This window comes from Artemia franciscana, chromosome 15, assembly GCF_032884065.1.
Source record: "Artemia franciscana chromosome 15, ASM3288406v1, whole genome shotgun sequence".
Classification (NCBI taxonomy): domain Eukaryota; kingdom Metazoa; phylum Arthropoda; class Branchiopoda; order Anostraca; family Artemiidae; genus Artemia; species Artemia franciscana.
In genome coordinates this window covers 39,922,806-39,940,865 of record NC_088877.1, presented here as the reverse complement: position 1 = coordinate 39,940,865, position 18,060 = coordinate 39,922,806, and the positions used below count along the sequence as shown (strand labels likewise).

At 35.2% G+C, this 18,060-nt stretch overlaps 1 protein-coding gene across 4 annotated transcripts in view; it reads left to right on the top strand.

The window, feature by feature from the left end:
• The window catches only part of LOC136036464 (zinc finger protein 320-like), a 31,545-nt gene extending 18,311 nt beyond the window's left edge, over positions 1 to 13,234 (top strand). For all 4 annotated transcript variants that reach the window (XM_065718714.1, XM_065718711.1, XM_065718713.1 and 1 more), the window contains 3 exons: positions 1,884 to 2,160; positions 5,063 to 5,307; positions 12,986 to 13,234. In XM_065718714.1, the coding sequence (XP_065574786.1) occupies positions 1,884 to 2,160; positions 5,063 to 5,307; positions 12,986 to 13,177 (714 nt within the window). In that variant the 3' untranslated portion in view covers positions 13,178 to 13,234. The remainder of the gene's footprint in view (positions 1 to 1,883; positions 2,161 to 5,062; positions 5,308 to 12,985) is intronic.
• Positions 13,235 to 18,060: the final 4,826 nt, after the last annotated feature.

The following is an 18,060-nucleotide window of genomic DNA, read 5'->3' as shown; positions in this document are numbered from 1 at the left end:
CTTTACATATTTCGAGTTACAGATGCCATTCTAAATAAAATTTGATTTATAGAGGTAACGAGCTATAGAGGTAAGCCAAATGAAAATTCGAGCCAAAGAGGTACAAAATCGCTAAATTTACTCCCTACAGTCACTACAAAGTTAAGACTATCTTTATAAGTGAGTATAGACTTGACTTTCAAACTTGACTTAGAAAATAGACACCTGGACATTGATGAACACCTGGATGATGAACACTGTATATGTGTTCGAGTTAAATAATTTTATATCTATTCACTGTCAATAAAAAGGTATCATTCCTATTTTGAACTGTTTTACTTTTGACCTTTATCTAAGTTATATAGACCTTTATCTAACAATCAGCAGCAACGTGGAATAGGTCTTAATATAAGTAATGCCTAGAAAACAATGTTTGAAAATAAGTACCAAGAACATTAAAGTAAGCACTTAAGATCTCCCCTTTTTCAAAATTATGAAGTTTTCAGGGCAGTAAAACATTATATACGACGTTACCATGTTCACCTGCGAAATAAATAAGCAAAACTAATGATTTAAATTTGACTACACTTCTTGTTTCCAAAATATTCAAATTTTAAGAATTTGTTGATTCCTAAAGACATAATACACAAAAAGGAAAGCTATAGCTTTATATGTCTTACCATATGTCTTTTAGCCTATTTGGGCTGATTTTTTACCCACGTCTTTGGTTTTTAATTTGGTACCACTATTACTAACAACCACATAACTAAAACGGAAGCCTATTTGAAAATAGGCTCCTATTAAAAACAAAAAAACCTACTGAATGGCCAATTTTCTAAATTTTTGAAAAATAGATAGGGCCGTGTAAATTTCCGGTTAATGAATTCAAACAATCAGATTCTATTTTCATTGTCCTTGGTACGTTGAGAGGTGTTTTGACCGTTTTATATGGTTAAATTTACTAAAGTCAACTCCTGATACCTCGAACCTCAAATTATTTTCAGTCCTCTAGGAAAAACCTGAACAAGTCGAAAAAAAAACTATTCATAACTCAAAATTTTTTTGTGGTAAGTCGAAGTGACCCAAAAACTACCTCTCTAACTAGAAACCCAGTACATCAATGATCATTTAATTTTCATTTTACCTCCAAAACTCAAAGTTTACCTCTGTATCACGAAGTTTTTTCAACGGACCTCTGTTAGTCGAAACCCCTGTATGCAGGCTACAACATGTAAATTTTGATATGCATTAATTTTAACATATTTCTGTATCAGATTCGGTTCTGTATCATCCCTATTTTGAACTGTTTTACTTTCGTCATGGAAAGGCAGTGTGGTCTTCGAAGTTATCTACGTTAGATAAAGGTCATTATTTGGTTAAACAACAGAAAAACTAAAGTTAAAAACAAAATAAAAAAAAAGAAGAAAACGTCTGCTGTCCTTTGAAATGTTTGATAAATATTTCAATCTAAAACTTAAACATATCCCTGATTATTTTTGGAATTTTTAAGACATTAGGTGGTTGGTTAAGGTTAATATAGAGCTTTTTTTTTGTCTTAACAGTATTTGGCAGCAGCGATTGCTGATACGCTGGTAGTCTTGGCAGTCATCATATTGACTTTACACCCATTGTATAAGACGGCTGAGACCCCTTTTTAAAGGTGTTTAAGGGAATTTCCTACTTTTGTGTGTCTGTTGAAGCAACTGTTGAAGGAATCATCAGATAGATATGGTCCTCATGGAGGAGAAAGGACTAGGGCTATTTAGGACTATTTGTATTCGGGTAAAATAAGAAGAGTTATGTTTAGACAACTTCTTACTGTAAAAGTAGAACTGAAAATATTGGCAAAAAATTGAAAATTAGGAAAATATGCGACGAAAAACTATAAATGTTTGCTATTGTAGGTTCACATGAGGATTCACACGGGCGAAAAACCCTACAAATGTCCTCACTGCGATCGATGCTTCAGACAATGGGGTGACCTCAACTATCACATCACTTCAATTCATACTAACGAGAAGAACTACAAATGTGAGTACTGTGGCAAGGACTTTGCAAGGAAATATTCCCTGGTTGTTCATATCAGATGTCACACTGGAGAAAGGAACTATGAATGTGAATTTTGTCACAAAAGATTCAGGGCCGCCACCTACTTGACCAATCACAGACGGATTCACACAGGTAAATTTCATTGCTATATAATAGTAATCTTACTTTATATAATTGGTAATATCGGTAACTTCCAGTCAATCACTAATTTGACACAAAAGATTCAGGGTGGCTGCCCTGAATCTTTTGTGTCACCACCTACTTGACCAATCACTGACTGATTCATACAGGTAAATTTTATTGCTATATAATAGTATTCTTACTTTATATAACTGGCAATATTGCAGCCAATCACTAATGTGTAACAATCATGTGATGTTGTACAATGGGTTGTTATTGTCTCCGAAGAGACTAACCTGTGATTGATCAAGTTAGAAGATCTAACTCTCAAGAGACTTTTCGATAATCCCATCAGGTGTCTATATACGGTTTTTCTATACCCGAAGTCTCATCGCAAGCGTGTATCTTTCACCTTGGAGATCGTGTAATAAAGGTGACAAAATTTATCCTCGCCTTTCCCAAGTTTGTTTCCTTAAAAAATTATTCTTTCTTACCCCAGTATAATTTGAGTTTTGCATGATTTCAGTAGTAGAGTTAATTCCTGGTTTGATAATCAGACAATTTCACGAAAATAAGATAACTTACGGCAGCCTCAGAAGAGAATTAAAAAGCTAGGTAGTATTTTACGCAAATCAATAAAGCCAATCAACTTTGTTCAATGAAACTTAAAAATACTTGCCTACAATATCTATTTATATTATATTCAACCTATGTTTTAACATCAGTAAGCCACCGCGGAATTTTACAGTTTCTGAATTTTGCATTAGCTATATAAGTAGCTTTCTAACGGTCATAAATCGATTTTCAATTCATGAAATAAATCGATTAAAATAATCGAAATTGTTGGATTAAATTAATCACTCATAAATCTTCACTCTTAAATGAATTTTCGATTTGTGAGTGAAAATTTCAGGATTGTCACCTGACAGGTGTGCCACTTGATTCAGGTGTTATCTCTTTCATTGATTGAAAAGGGCACTAGAACTTACAATTTCCATTCAAAGTAGTGGTTCAGACATGCTGAATATAATTTGAAATTTGTTCAAAAATAAACAATAATAAAAATAAATTTATTGTTCTAATCTTATTTGTAAGAATCTAATGATTACTATTTTTCTATCTTTTAAAGTTAAAATTTATCGTTTTTTGGTCTTACTTTAAAGTAGATTCAATTTTTTTCATAAATGCTATTTTAGGTGATATCACTCGTATGCCTTGATAAACGCGTTCAAGAATCAAAAATGTCAGTTTCAGAGTCAAATCATTTGCTTTTTTATTGATTTATTCCTACCTCCTCCCCCCCCCCCCGAAATTTTTCCACATAAAGAAAATACTACGCACGTTCTTAGTCAAAGTACTTCGGTTTTCAGCCTACTTCGGTGAATGAACAGGTTAAAAACTGTATGTTTGAATATTCGACAAAAAGCAAAGAAAAAACAATTAAGAAGCAAAACAAGGGTAATTTTCAGCAACTAAAAAAAAAAGAAAAAAAAGTGGTTTATGTGACACCAGTGATGACTAAGCATCGGCACTGTTTCTGTATTTCAGGTAAGCACATTTTCGGAATTCAATTTCAGATTTTAAAATTTTCAGAATTAAATTCGGCATGGTTTTTCAGAAAAAAAAAAACAAACAAAGAAAACAGAAACAGGTGACAGGTGACATGTTTCTGCTTTCTGTTCTGTCTTTTACAAAAACTGAAAACAGCTGTTTTATAGAAGAAACCGCTGTTTTTGTTTTCGCTTATCTTCCTTTTTTAGGATGTCGCACCCTGTCATCTATACTGGGTGATATTATATCCTGTAGTTTCCTCCTAATCCATCTCTTTTTTTAATCAACCACTCTTGCATACGATACGACTCCGATTTTACAGGTGATTCAAAAACCTATTAGAGGACCTGGGCACAGCACAGTTTCGTTCTTGCAACCTCAAAATGTTGAACGTTACCGATAGAAGTAACCACGGAAAATAGACAATTGTTGTTCCGCTATCTCGTTCGTTACAGTCCCCCCGCCTCCCCAAAGTCTCTTTTTGTATTATGATCAATACATTTTTTTTCCAATCAGTTTTGAAGTTCGAACTTCCTCAGTAACAAGTTCTAAGTTTGAACTCGTCACTTAGAAGCATTCTATTTTTGAGGGCTCAGTCATTTGCCCTTGCACATTGCTTTCAAACAAAATAGCCAACAACACTCATTGCCTACTCACTGGGTATACTCGTACCAGGGGCGACAAGAATGTGAATGGTGTGTCATTTATTAGGCTATAGCTTCCTCGATGGGAGCCCTTCCTCTAGGGCTAAACGGAAAGCAGGTCGTCTGGCGTTGGGGTGAAAGGATGTCACAAAGAAATATTTAAAGGAAATGGGAACTTCTTGTAAGGGTGTAAAGAGGGAGGCTTTGAATAGGTTGGAATGAAGGAAGAGCGTGCATAGCTGTGTTGGCTTCATGTGGCTTGGTGCTGTGGTGAGTTGTTGGTAGTTAGGGGGTAGGGATCTTCGAAAGGACATGCAGTGGGCTTCAGGATGTGATTCTGACTCCAAAAGTCGGAAAGATCAGTTAGCTCAACCTTTTACCTCTCCGGATCCTTATTCGTTGTTATTTCTTCACTAGACCACACTTAAACAGGTAAAGAAACATGAACTGAAAAAGCAGGTTAATAAAAACAGAACAAACATCCTAACAAAAAAAAATGACCTCTTTCTGTTCTGTATTTATTTTTTTTTTTTTTTTTTTTTTTTTTTTTTTTTTTTTTTTTTTTTTTTTTTGTTCCTGAAAAATAGAATCAGGTTTAACAGAAACGGTCCTGATGCTTAGTCAGGACATAATGTGTGTGTAAATCTACTAAATTCGTTAATTTTAGCTGTGACGCAAAACGATCCAAAGCAATCTCTTTCTATTAATGATAATTTTAGGTGAACGCCCTCATATGTGCGCCATCTGTTTCAAGACGTTTCGTATGCGCTCAGACATGAAACGCCACTTGCTCATGCACGAAAGAGATGGTGCTGATCGGAATGTTCTTCTAGCTGCAGTGACTGATAATGAACTGAGTAACCCTGGTAGAAAGCGTGGACCCAAACAAACTCATATTGTTCTTAGCCGGGGTGGAAAAAATGGAAAGATTGGGGAGTTGAAAATTGATAGCATGAATACAGAAGTAAGTAAATAGGCTAAGTAAGAGTAACTAATTCCCAAAGTCCAGACGTTTTCCTGCCAAACTTTACTTTCGGGGATCCCAATTAGGGGGAGGGGGTTGGCTGGAAACAGCCCTCTCCCTCCTCGAGATTTTAAGACACCTTTATTGGTATTTTTGAAGAAAAAATCCAAAAAAGTCAAATTTCTGCCTCCTAGGTTTTAGAGATTTTTTTTTAATATTTTCATTGAAAAAAATGAATTTTCATTGAAATTGAAAAAAAAATCCCTCCCACTTTCTTGATTAAGAAAAAAAACAATTTTTTGTAATTTAAAGGAATTGAAAGAAAATTTTGTCCCTTTCCCCTTACATTTTTGTGAATTGACACTCGTTTACTTATGATCCATGTTTTACGTTCCTTATGCTCCATGTTTTTCACTATTCTTCAGGATGTTAATTTAAAAAGAATTTTGATAAATTAGTCAAAATGTTGCGAATTCCTTCTTCATCTTCTACTTCTATTTTAGAATTTTTTATTTTCTTTATGTGATTTAGACATTTCCAGATCAATTTCAAAATCAGAGATACGGTATAGAAGCCTCGGGTATGGCTTATGCCTGTTCATCTCCTCACTGTTGCCTAATCCAATTTTTTTATGATTCTGAAAATTTCTCTTGTTTTTTTTTTACCTTCAAATTTTCTGTATTTGTGGGCTGTTTGTTTGTTTGAGGTCAGTATGTTTCTGTAAGTCAGTGCTCTGAAGAAGAAGAAGAAGGGATAGAGAAAGATGTTTCTAAACATCCGAGTCTAAGGACCGTGTATTTAGTCTGGTCTGTGTCTGCCTCGGTTTGTGTGTGTGTGTGTTTCTGTCTTTCTCTCTCAGGGCCAGTTTTATGTTTCAGCTATGAATTAATTTGGGCGCTGAATCTAATCCTGGGAGCCTCATTCTCTTGACTCAGCCACTTTTCAAGATGACAGTAAACCTCATCATCTAGATTCGTGATTCCCAATGTAGGGCATGGGGCATGGCAATACTTTGGTGGATCATGGACCCTTCAGCTCTCATCTCTTGCACGTTCATCTCTTCAAGTATCATTAATAATTCATCATCATCAACTAAAGATTAAAAATTTCAATTATTTGATTTAACTACAAAAACATCTTTACAGAAAGACCATTATGATGTTCGACTCTGTTATAGTTATCCCTTTAGCTGCCTATGTACATACAAATAGAAGCCTTATTTTCTTATATTTGAAAATGTAGCTTTTATTATTCAATTTTACATATTCCCGTTAGCCTATATTTTCTCAATAGCCCAAATGAACCCAATGTATCATTCTATAGGTTATTTAAATTATCAGCTCCAGATAATATAGGTGTCACAAGCGTTAGTTGAGCTTATTTTTAAACAAGACTTCTCTTGCCTCTTTCACGATTTGGTTGTGGCAACAATGGTGAGGGTTTCTTCTTCTTTTTTTCAGTGTGATGTCCTTGGTACTTTTATTATTGTCTTATCCAATTTGTTGTGTTGATAATGAACATGTGATTTGTGTATATGTTTCAAAGTTTTTTTTTCTTGTAGCTTTTACCTTTACCTTTATGCTTCTGAATCTGTGGGTAATAAATTTATTAATCATTAATTGATATTAATTATATTAAAGTTAGTAATTATTTTACTCCTTTCTCAAGTGTTTCAGAAGCAATACCAACTGGCTGATTCCTTATGTTAGAATTTGTAGTTGCAACAAAATCATGATCAAACAAAATAAGTACAGGCTAATAAAAATGAATTTAGATCAAGGAGTTTTTTTGGCGTAAGAAACTTATCAACAATGGGCTATATCATGGCTGCCACAAAGTCCCTGAAAGTCCCTAAATCTGGCTTTAGTCCCTTTTGATCCTTATTGGTCCTAAATCAGTGCTCAGGTCCCTTAAGATTTTTTCTTGATCAACATTCTTCCATATTAGTTGAATATCTCATCTCTAAGTAATGGAAGCCACTAAGCAAGGTATGGTATTTTAATTTTGGTTTCATGTGAGTCATTTTCAACATGTGCTCTTGTAGCCATAATCCTGTTTTACGGCTACAGCATTACTGTCTGAATGAAAGAGACTATAAAGTAGCGAAAAGAATTAACACCCTTTGCCTCTGGAGTCATTTTTAACATGTGCTCTTGTAGCCATAATCCTGTTTTACGGCTACAGCATTACTGTCTGAATGAAAGAGACTATAAAGTAGCGAAAAGAATTAACACCCTTTGCCTCTGGAGTCATCTTAGGATTTTTTTTATCCTAGCTTTCAGCAGATTTAATTATTTTGTCAGTGTTATGCTAGATACGTGGGCCTAGCTAGCCTTGAATTTTAAGGGGCTGATTATTTTGTCAGTATTATGCTAGGTCCTTTTTTTCTAGCTCTTTGGAGAATTAATTATTTTGTCAGTGTTTTGCCAGATATGTGGGCCAGCCTTGGATTTTTAGGAGTTGAAGGGTAATAGCCTCTTGGCATAACTGCTCTTAACTTCTCTTCTTTTATCAGGCTTAACGGTAACTGCTTATAACTGAATTTAAATGGGAAAGTGCAAATTTAATAATGTTTGGCTTGAGGAGAAAGACGAAACGGGGCACCAGATGAAAGAGTGGTGAAGAGCTGTCCCAGGAGATGTACACTTGTTCTACTGTGTCATTTGCAATTCGTCACTTGCTTGTCAGAAAGGTTGTTACTCTCTACTGCAGTACTCTTGGACTGGAGAACATAAGAAAAACGTCCAGACCAAGCTGAAACCCAATCAACTTCGCTTGACTTCAGCCTCCAGCTGCGCCCTGGAAGGTAATCAAACTGGGAATTACACTTACTCAGTAAATGAGCAAACAGTGATAGCTGAAATTACATGGGCTCTAAAGATTATTGAATCTGACTACTCCGGTAATTCGGCAGACGGAATAGCAGAAGTCTTCAAGAAAATGTTCAAGAACCCAGTTCTTAATAATTTCTCCATCGGGGGAACCAACTTTACATACCTGTTGAGCGAAGCGCTTGGACCACATTTTCAGAAGATTGAATTGGAGGAAATTGGTAATAGTTATTATGTGAGATTATATGAAACTCCCAACAGTGAAAGCAAAAATGAGTTGCAGACTAGAATCCGTTTCTAGTCTGAAAAGATGAATCAGGTGGTAGAGAGGCATCTGTAAGGCTTGTTTCTTAGGTCATGCCACTGCAGAGGACCTAATATCGGAAATTCTGAACGCAATTGATGGTAGCAGTTTGTCCTTCTCTAAGCTGCTTACTTTGAGTAGTGACGGTCCGAATGTGAGTAAATAACTGTTCAGACTGATGGACAGTGAGAAACGTAAGGTAACAAATGGTGGCTGACTTTTAGACATTGGCTCCTGTAGAATCCACATTGTACACAACTTACTCTGATCTCATTGTGAAGGTGTATTACTTTTCTTGTGGGTGGCCTGCACGGCTGGAAGACTATTAAAAAATCCAGCAGAAAACTGGAGTTCTCAGGTCGAACTTTGTCAAACATGTACCAACCGGATGGCTATCAATTCGTCCTGCTGCTAGGATGATTGAGCAGTGGCCAGCTATTGTCGAGTATTTTTCCGTCTTCACTCCGAAAATAAATGCTAGTTTGATGAGGTCAAACGCATATAAAGAGATTGCAAAACTCTTGAAGCAGTCCACTTTTAAAGCGGAGTTTCAGTTCATTGTTGACAGTTCTAGTTTTTTTACTCGGTTTACTTTGAAGTTCCAGCGCGAAGAACCGTCGGTACATGAAATTTTTATGGAAATAGAGCTTCTTGTTTGAACGATTGCTGAGCGTATCTTGAAAGCCGAAGCAGCTCAGAAATTGTTAAAAGACTTGAGTCCAAGACCGTTCTAAGGTGACAAAAATATGCTTCCTCTGTTGGAAGTTGCTGCCTCTCTAAGGGTCAAGTTCAGACCCGTCTTAGAGCCACTGACGAGCTTTCAAAACGTCTGTTTTTGCTGAGTGTACAGAGGCACTACGCATCGGCTGCAAAGCACTTTTTAAAGCAAGCTTTGAGCGGAGAATATTTGTTGTTCCTGAGAAGCTTGTTTTTCTTGCACCCAAGCCAGTTTTCAGAGTCAAATTATATTCAGTATTTGTTGTATGTCGCCTGAATACTGCCCATTCCAGTAAAAACTGATTTGCTGCTAGATGAGTTTAAGCTAGTTCAGATGAGCGAGTTCCAATCTGTGCCGGCAAGGAGAAGTGAACGATGGAATAGACTCATTGAAGATGGGAAGTATCCAAATTTGGCTGTCGTGGTGAAGAATAAGTTGATTATTTATCATGGTTCGGCCAGTGTTGAGCGCGGTTTTTCACTGTCTGGGAGGATCCTCAGTGAGCAGAGAGCATCCATGAATGAGTGCACATTGAATTTCAAGCTTTTTGTTGCTGATGGGTCGCGTCGAGTTGGTGGGAGTGCTCAAAAGGTTTGTGTCGCTGAAGATTTGATCAAGCATGCCAAGTCAGCGCGGAAGAGCTATCAAAACTATCTGGAACGGGAGAAAGAGTTGAGAAAAAATGGAGAAGAAGAACGGCACAAGTTGGAAAAAGAAGAACAGCAAAAGCAGCAGCTAATCGCTGAAATGTCGTCGAACAAAGAAATGATAAAGACTCTTAGGAGACTTTGAAAGAGAAAAGGGAACCATTTGGGACTAAGGAAAAAGCAACTGATCAGATACTTCAAGAAGCAAGGAATTGACTGAAGAAAGGAATTCAGAAGAACAATATGGTAGAAATCCAGCTTGCTTAGGCAATGCTAGATGGATCATTAGCACTCCGCAATGAACAAAAAAAAAATTCGCAGGTATTGAAAGCATGTAGACGGCAATCCAGAAGAAGAAGCAGCTGCTCATAGCAAGTCTTTTGAAACAGTCAGAAAAGTGAGAAATTTGTTTCATCTAGTTTCAATTTTTTTTTACTTTTAAATTTTTTACTTATATATCTGAAATAAAAATACAGAATCAAAATTAAAAATGGAAAGAAACATTGAAAGGTGTTGTGGAACGACAAATCGGCTCTTTAACCTTTCTGGGATGTGATGAAATTTCAGGTGATCTTTTTTTTTTTTTTTTATAGCATACCTGGCCTCTGATCCTAGCTATTAAAGGATATATGGTACATCTGTATTATAGGTTTGGTAGTAACGACCGTAGGTCCCTAAAAGTCCCTCTTTCGGTTCCCTATTTTTGTGCCGCCAAACCCGTGGTAGCCCTGGTTATATCCACTTATCCATGAAATTCCTTCAGATGATTCAAAGGGGATTCTCCAGTCTCCCCTAATTAACACAGTTAGGAATAAAATATGTTTACTAAAATAATAGTATATCAAAGTCAAAAAAGGAAAAAAAACCTTTTACCGTGACTACATTGGAAGCCAGGGTTTCAAATATGCAACTCTTTTTTGTACAAAATAAAGAAAAACAGCAAATGATTGCTTACCAGCACACAGCAGGAGAAATAAGAAAAAACCCTACAAATGAGTCCAAAGGACCAGAGAAAATTGTAGCCAAAAGCACACCGTCAGTGAGTTTTGACCCACTATTCCCAGGAACCCCCCACCCCAAGAGCTAGTTCAGTGTGCATCAGTGTATGTGTATATAATCTGTCTCTTTTGCCAATTCACCACTCTTTCTAATTTCGGTGCCATAAAACCAACAATATTGGTCTTTTTAATAAGACTGAGTTTTTTTGTTTTTTTTACTTGGCTTATGTTATGATTTCGGAGTGGAGATACAACATTTTGATAACCGACTAATGATTTTGTAAGAATTCTTCCCTGGTATTTAAAGGCTGTACATAGCAGTGGTGACCATAAATTTTATAAGTATTTGACTCTCAATTTGCAATTCGAATTATATGCGAAAAACTGCCGTTTGGTACGAAAACCGCCAAGGGCTAAAGGCAAAGCAGGTCGTCTGTGGTTGGGGTGAGAGGATGTTATAAAGAAAGATTTCTTTATGGATATCATAGGGAAATGTGAACTTCCTGGGAGGGTGGAAAGAAGGATGCTTTGAATAGATTGGGATGGAGGAGGAGCGTGTGTAGCTGTTTTTCGCCTCTGGCGGCTTGGTGCTGTGGTGACTTGTTAGTAGTAGTAGTTGATGCGACTTAAAGGCTCTATACTCTTATTTTCTTTTAGTGTGTCCATATTGCAATTTATTCTCATATTTATGAAAAGTGTTCAAAAACTCTTATAATATTTTTGATTTCGAAATAATTAGAAAGGTACAATTAAGTAAGTAGACATGTCGAGTGGCTTGGTATATCAACGGCTTATTGCGTGTTTTGCTTGTGGATGCCTTGAGTTTTGTAAATTCAATAATTTTCCTTGATAAGGCTAATAAATATCACGGTTGCATTGTAAGAGACCTTAAAAGCTTCTGGATTTGGTCAATAGTTAGGTTGTTTTAAGATATTTTAAATAGTGGATGTCTTACAGTAATAGATACAGCATAAAGTATGTGATTAGATTATTTGTATTTGCAAGGCTTATGAATAACAGGTTTACGTGTTGATAAATTCTCGAGGTCTTTTGAATTTTATTTGAAAGTTCTTTTGTTGTTGTTTTGTTTTTTCGCTTTGGAACGTATGGTATGAATGAAATTCCTTTTATTCTTGTTCTCCTGTTTTTGCGTAATGTTAACAATTTTAAAGTGTCAATGATATCGACATAGAAAATACGCAACGGCATAGGCAGCCGGACAAACATCAACTTTATTTATACCTTAAAACCACAATTTTCCATGATTTATCAAAGCTATGAAGTTTTTGGGGTATTATCATATTACCCTCGGTGTTCCATTCCCGTTGAACCGTTAAAACAAGTCAGCGGAATTGATTATTTAGATATAACTATACCCTATTCGTATTCAGAAATTTAGACAGTAACAACCTGTTTGTTTCCCAAAGACAACTACCCCGTCAAAGGGTAGCTATACATTTGAAACCCTCTTTTTGGGCATCTAAATAGAAAAGTATCCCCACTGGATTCGCATTGTGTCTATCCATACATGATCACAGTGGTTTCCTAAGACTTTTTCTTTGAGTTTTTTTTTTCAAAATTACAGAGTCGTTGGGGCATAATCACATTTTTGTCGGTGTTGTCGCGTAGAATCAAAAAGGCAAAATTAATTAGTTCAATTTCACAACAATATTCGTCCTTGAAATTCAAATGTTAACTTTCTGTTGACAGTTTCATAGGAAAGTTACGCCCACTTAAGCTGTTTGGTGACATATGCTTTTGGCTTCTACTGATTTGTCACCCATTTTATTTATTTCTCTTTTAAGAAATCTCTCCTGTGATTCATTTCTTTTTTGAATTTGTCGCCTATTTTTACCAAAAACTGCATAGCTTCATGGGGAGGGACATGTTCCATTAAAAAATGAATTTCTGGTGTTTAATAATTTTTTTCAAACATGGATTGGCTGTGTTAGTTTCTACTTAACGAATTCAGAATTTCATTTTCACTATCCTTGGTACTTTTATAGAGTAATTATTTTTGGGGAACTAAATTATTCCTCTGGAAGATTCAGAAGGCTCCGGTAAAATCTCTGCAAGTTTGTTTCAAGTGGAAATACTGGTTTAGGTACATACTGTAAAGCTGTGTTAAGTCCGAAACTTATTCAATTTAAATTTTCTATCAGAATCTTCTTCCATTTCAGGAGGACCAAGCAATCGCCTCTTTGACAAATAATGAAAATGAAGATTTGTTGCTAGCAATAGGGAATCCAGAAGCAGGAAATGCCAATGGTGAAATGGAGATGATTGTTGGCGATGATTCAAATCCATATGTGGTCAAAGACGAAAATAACCAGGTTTTTGTCTGGTCTGTTTTTACACCTCAGAATCAATAAGTGTTTGATGCTTTGTATATCGTGAATTTAGAATAATACATGAGTTACTTTAATGAACTTGAAGAGTTTGTAAACGAATTGAGGCTCAGATTGAAAATTGTAAATTTCATCTTCTAAGTGAGGTGAAGGCGTAACTACACACGGGTCAGAGTCTTCAGGGAGTGGGAGGGATCAAAATTTGGATATTCCTAGGAGACAAACTTTTATAGTTGATGAAACACAAACTTAATATTTGGTATGTTTAATCAAATCTGTTAGTAATTCTTACACGAACAGATGTGCTAATTGCTTCATAAAATTGTAATTACTTTTTTATTCAATTTTAACCGCCGTTTTAGTCACTCAGTCAATTGAGAAAGTAATATATTTTGAATAAGAATAATTGATAACTAACTTTAAATAATAAGTGATGTAAACTTCATATAAATTATTGCAACTAGCCTCATCGTGTACTTTTTTGCTACCCAGCCTTCCTTTGTCCCCCTCCTCCAAGATCTTTGATCGAAACTTTGAGATGGCCATTTTTTCACAATATTTGTAGCGTCCAATTTTATCAATATAATCATTTATAATAATTTATAAATAAATTATTATAAAAGTAACAATTTTAAGCAGTTGCATAGTCAAACGTTTCCGACAACCCTTCATGAACTCAAATTTACGTCAGCGGGTGAAGTATTTTAAAAGCGTTATGCAAAAAGTCTATAATTACGTCTACAAAATATATGCTACTTGTGGGACATCTATCTCTGCATCAGATTGCTTTGCAAAATGTCTGCTGAGAATACAGTAAGGTGAATTTAAACAAAATATGTATATTTTCCTTGCAATTTAGAAATTTTGTTTGCAAGCATAAGTGGTACCAACCTATTCTTTGTTTTTATTGTTATCAGTTTTATCATGCTGCACTAGGAGACCAAGATTTGCTTTTGAAGGGAATAATAGACATAAAAACAATATTCAGTGTAACCCCCTCCGCAAATGTACACCTCTATACCCTGATTTACAAAATAAAGCTTTTGTCTAATTTTCAATGAATTCTTTTTTTAAACAAAGATTCAAAGGGGATGGCAATTTTCAAACTCTAGTAGTGAATTTTTCCTTCCAATTGGCATCCCTGGCAATTTTTAATTAATTTAAGCTTTCTGCTGCAGTGATGCCAAGAACTGCTCAGATTTTCTGGATATTTCTTGTCAAAAAATGCCCAATGGATAAGTTCACAATTTTAACATTATTTATACTTTCAAATTTGAAATATGGTCACTATTTATGTGTGGGGAATATGTCACAATATAATGTTACATAATCAGTGGTAAATTATCCTGTATCTTTACTAAGACATTGTTCTTGTGCTGCTTATGATTTGTTTTGGCTTTATGTGACCTGCTGGTGTCAATGCTATTTATTAACATAAATTGGAATAACGACAAACAAATCAATTAAATAAAAAATCATAAACAATATTTCATTAAATCATGTATTTTAAAATTTAGTAGAACAATAAATTAAATATTACAGAATCAAAATCCATTCAAAATTACAAGCATGATACCCAAAATTACAATGAATAGCATGATACCCAGGGCTAATAGAATAGAGCTTGGTTCAATTGTGAGATTGGGCATCCTATGCTGGGCATAGGATAGCGAGAAGTGGAAGGGGGTAAATAAAATAAATAAAATTATTAGACCATCTAGCATTCGGCATTTATTCTTCTAAACTAGGGTATATTCCCACTCTTGTAAGCTACCCAAACTTTTTGTCCTAATCCTTAAAAATACAAATAATAAAATAGATTAGATGATTTAAATACGAAGGATGGATGTCTTGTGTCTTGCAATACTGTCACTATTGCTGTCAAAATAAAACATGATGTACAATAAAATGATTTCTCATTTCATGCGCAGCCACAGAAGTTTTTACAGAGGGAAAGAGATAGGCCTGAAAAGTTCAGGAGGATTAAAGGTTTATAATAAGAATTTTTCACAAAATGGCCAATATTTCCTCTTAAAATAAAAAAAACATGATTTTAATTATCTTTCCTCATTCATGCAAGACAAATGAGGAGGGGGGGCAGTTTTATCCATTAAAGGGATATAAATTCCATATAAATGAAGGAAAATGATCCGGTTGATGGAGACATACTTTTGATTTTCTCTACGTATTGTGGGGGGAATAGAGACTAGAACTTTCTTAGGGGAACCAAGAATGAACGGAACCCATCATCAGCCCTTTTCTAGGAGAATTTCCTCTTTCATTATTTGAATCATCAAACCTGGGAACAGGGGGCATAGCCCTCCGTAAACTACGTCACTGGAGATTCGACATGAGATATATATCATAGCATATACCTCGTCATAGTTAGCATGGCTTTTATTTTATACTTTCTTCAGATATTTACGGTTATATTATGATTAGAACATGTACATTTTCCGTTATTTATTTTATTTTAGGTTAGACTGAAATTAAGGTTTAACAAAGGCTTTTCTAAGCAATGTAAGTGTGCACAAAAAAATAAAACACTAGAATGCATGGATGAGAAAAACATTTCCAACATTATGAAAAAGAAAAAAAGGATCAAGCTCCACTTAGTTACCATCTTCCTTTGCTTATTTTAATAACATTTTATTCAAAACTTAAATAGAAAAGATAATAGTTTTATTTCTTACTTACAATAGTTAAAAATTTAATTATGTCTAAGTAATTATGAGTGATTTATTTCTCAATAAAATAATAATATTATCATACATACTACTTATCTATTAAAAATAAGTTACTGCGTTAATATAATTTACGAAAAACTTGTAAAGAAAATCACGGAACAAATTTTATTCTATTCGCAACGCGCTCGTAGTCAATAATGATTACCGACAAAATATTACCAACAATATCAGTAAAATTTACCAACAAAATACACTGTACGCATCAAATAAATTTGATAGAGCTTATTCAAGGATTTCAAAAATTTTAAACATAAGCAATGCCAATAAAGCGATCACGCTAAAGAATCAAAGTATTAGAATAACAAAGCCATACCTCAATATTTGCTCCTTTATATAATATTAATTATTGTTCATTTTATTTGGTCACCCCGAATTTAAGCCACCTCCAAATTTTGCAACCCATGTGCTCTCCTTGCTTTTCGCCTAGGAACGGCCCCGGTATGTTCATTAGGTTGAGTGCTAGTGCTATCATTTCAGCTTCGGTCAGTTTGAACATTTTTTCGCAATTTTTATTAAAATCCACCATCCTCTGAAATTTGCCGGCCTAAGCTTCAGCTTACTGTTAAATCCAGCACTGTCTACAACTAGCCATAGCTTGATGTCTGCAACTATTTGATTTTAATTCAAAGAAAATTTAGTACAGTTTTCGGCTCATTGTTTCAAAGCCTAAAGGCTATTTCATACCAAAACGTAAGAATTAAGCTTACAATTTATGTTTACGGTTTTATGTAGCTAAGCTTTCAGACCAAATTACTGTCTCTTCAGACCTAATTAACCAAAAACTCCGTAAATAGATCTTTTTTTTTCGTGTCACTACTTTCATCACTGGGCAGTTAGTTTAAAAATAATAAAAATAATAGTTCTGATGACAATGTTTTAGTGATTGCATTAGCACTACTTGCATCCGAACAAAATGACAATGCCAGTGGCTTTAAGAAACGAAAGCAAATGAAGAAGTGGGTACGTCCGATGCTAGAAAATAATAAAAGATTGAAGCTAGGGCAGTTAAATTTGCTTCATGAGCTTCTCCTGACTGACGGTGATGAAAAATTCATGAACTATACACGCTTTTCAAGAAATGAATTTTATGATTTGCTAAGTAAAGTACGGGCAACAATAACAGAACTAATTCTAACTAGATCTACGTTGCATGGGCAACGTGAGGTGTTGCGGCAACCTTTGCTCGGCTTCGCCGAGTAAAGTGTTGCGAGAGCAACACTTTGGTTTTGTTTCCTCGCTGCGACTAAACGCTGAAGTTGTTAATCTGTAAGGATGCTAAAATACATACTAGGTACACCAACTCGCAAAAGTTGCAAACTCCTCATTGCTAAAGATGATTGTAGCCTTACAGCCGATTAATACTTACAAGTCCCCTACATGTCTTACCACTGGAACCAAATTGGTCTTACCATCAAATACAACGGAAACAAAAAATAGGTACACCAACTAGTAAGAGTTGCGAACCCCTCATTGCCGAGGATGATTATGAGCTAACAGCCGACTGTTGCTTATAACTCCCCTATATGTCTCACAATTGGTATCGGCCTATTTTTGGTTTCAGTGTGTACCTTACTACTGAAGTTGTTAACCCCTTTAAACTTTCAAACTGGTATATCTCATGAAGGAATTTTTGTACAAAAAAATGGATGACATATACTTTGATCAGCTCATCAAAAGCTATCGACTGCCGTCGAAAAAAAAATCTATCTGTCTTAGTTCAAAAGTTGACTTTTTTGCCGTAGGCCAACTTTCTAACGTCATCACTTAGAAAGGAGCAAAGGATAAACTCTAATTTCTTTAGCAATGAGAGAACTTTTAAAGTTTAAGAGGCACATCTGATACCATTTCTCTACCGCAATCCCAAGTGCGAAAAACCGAATGATAAACTCAGCTGAAATCACGAACAGAAATGGGTAGAAACAATAGATGGCAGCACTTTCGGACCCGTGGGAAAATGTCGCTTTTTTGCTTCTCTAAATTTTTCTATTTATCACTCAAAGAAGATATATTGGCTGTGGGGCAGGGTAACTGTCGCATATATTTAACACTTATAGATTTTAGTCCATCTTCAATTTGAAACTGGTGCCTGCCTGCTTGCCTGCTAGAACGGAGCTTTCCACTCGAAAGCAGAAACATGGTTTGATGAAACGAAAGCTTGGC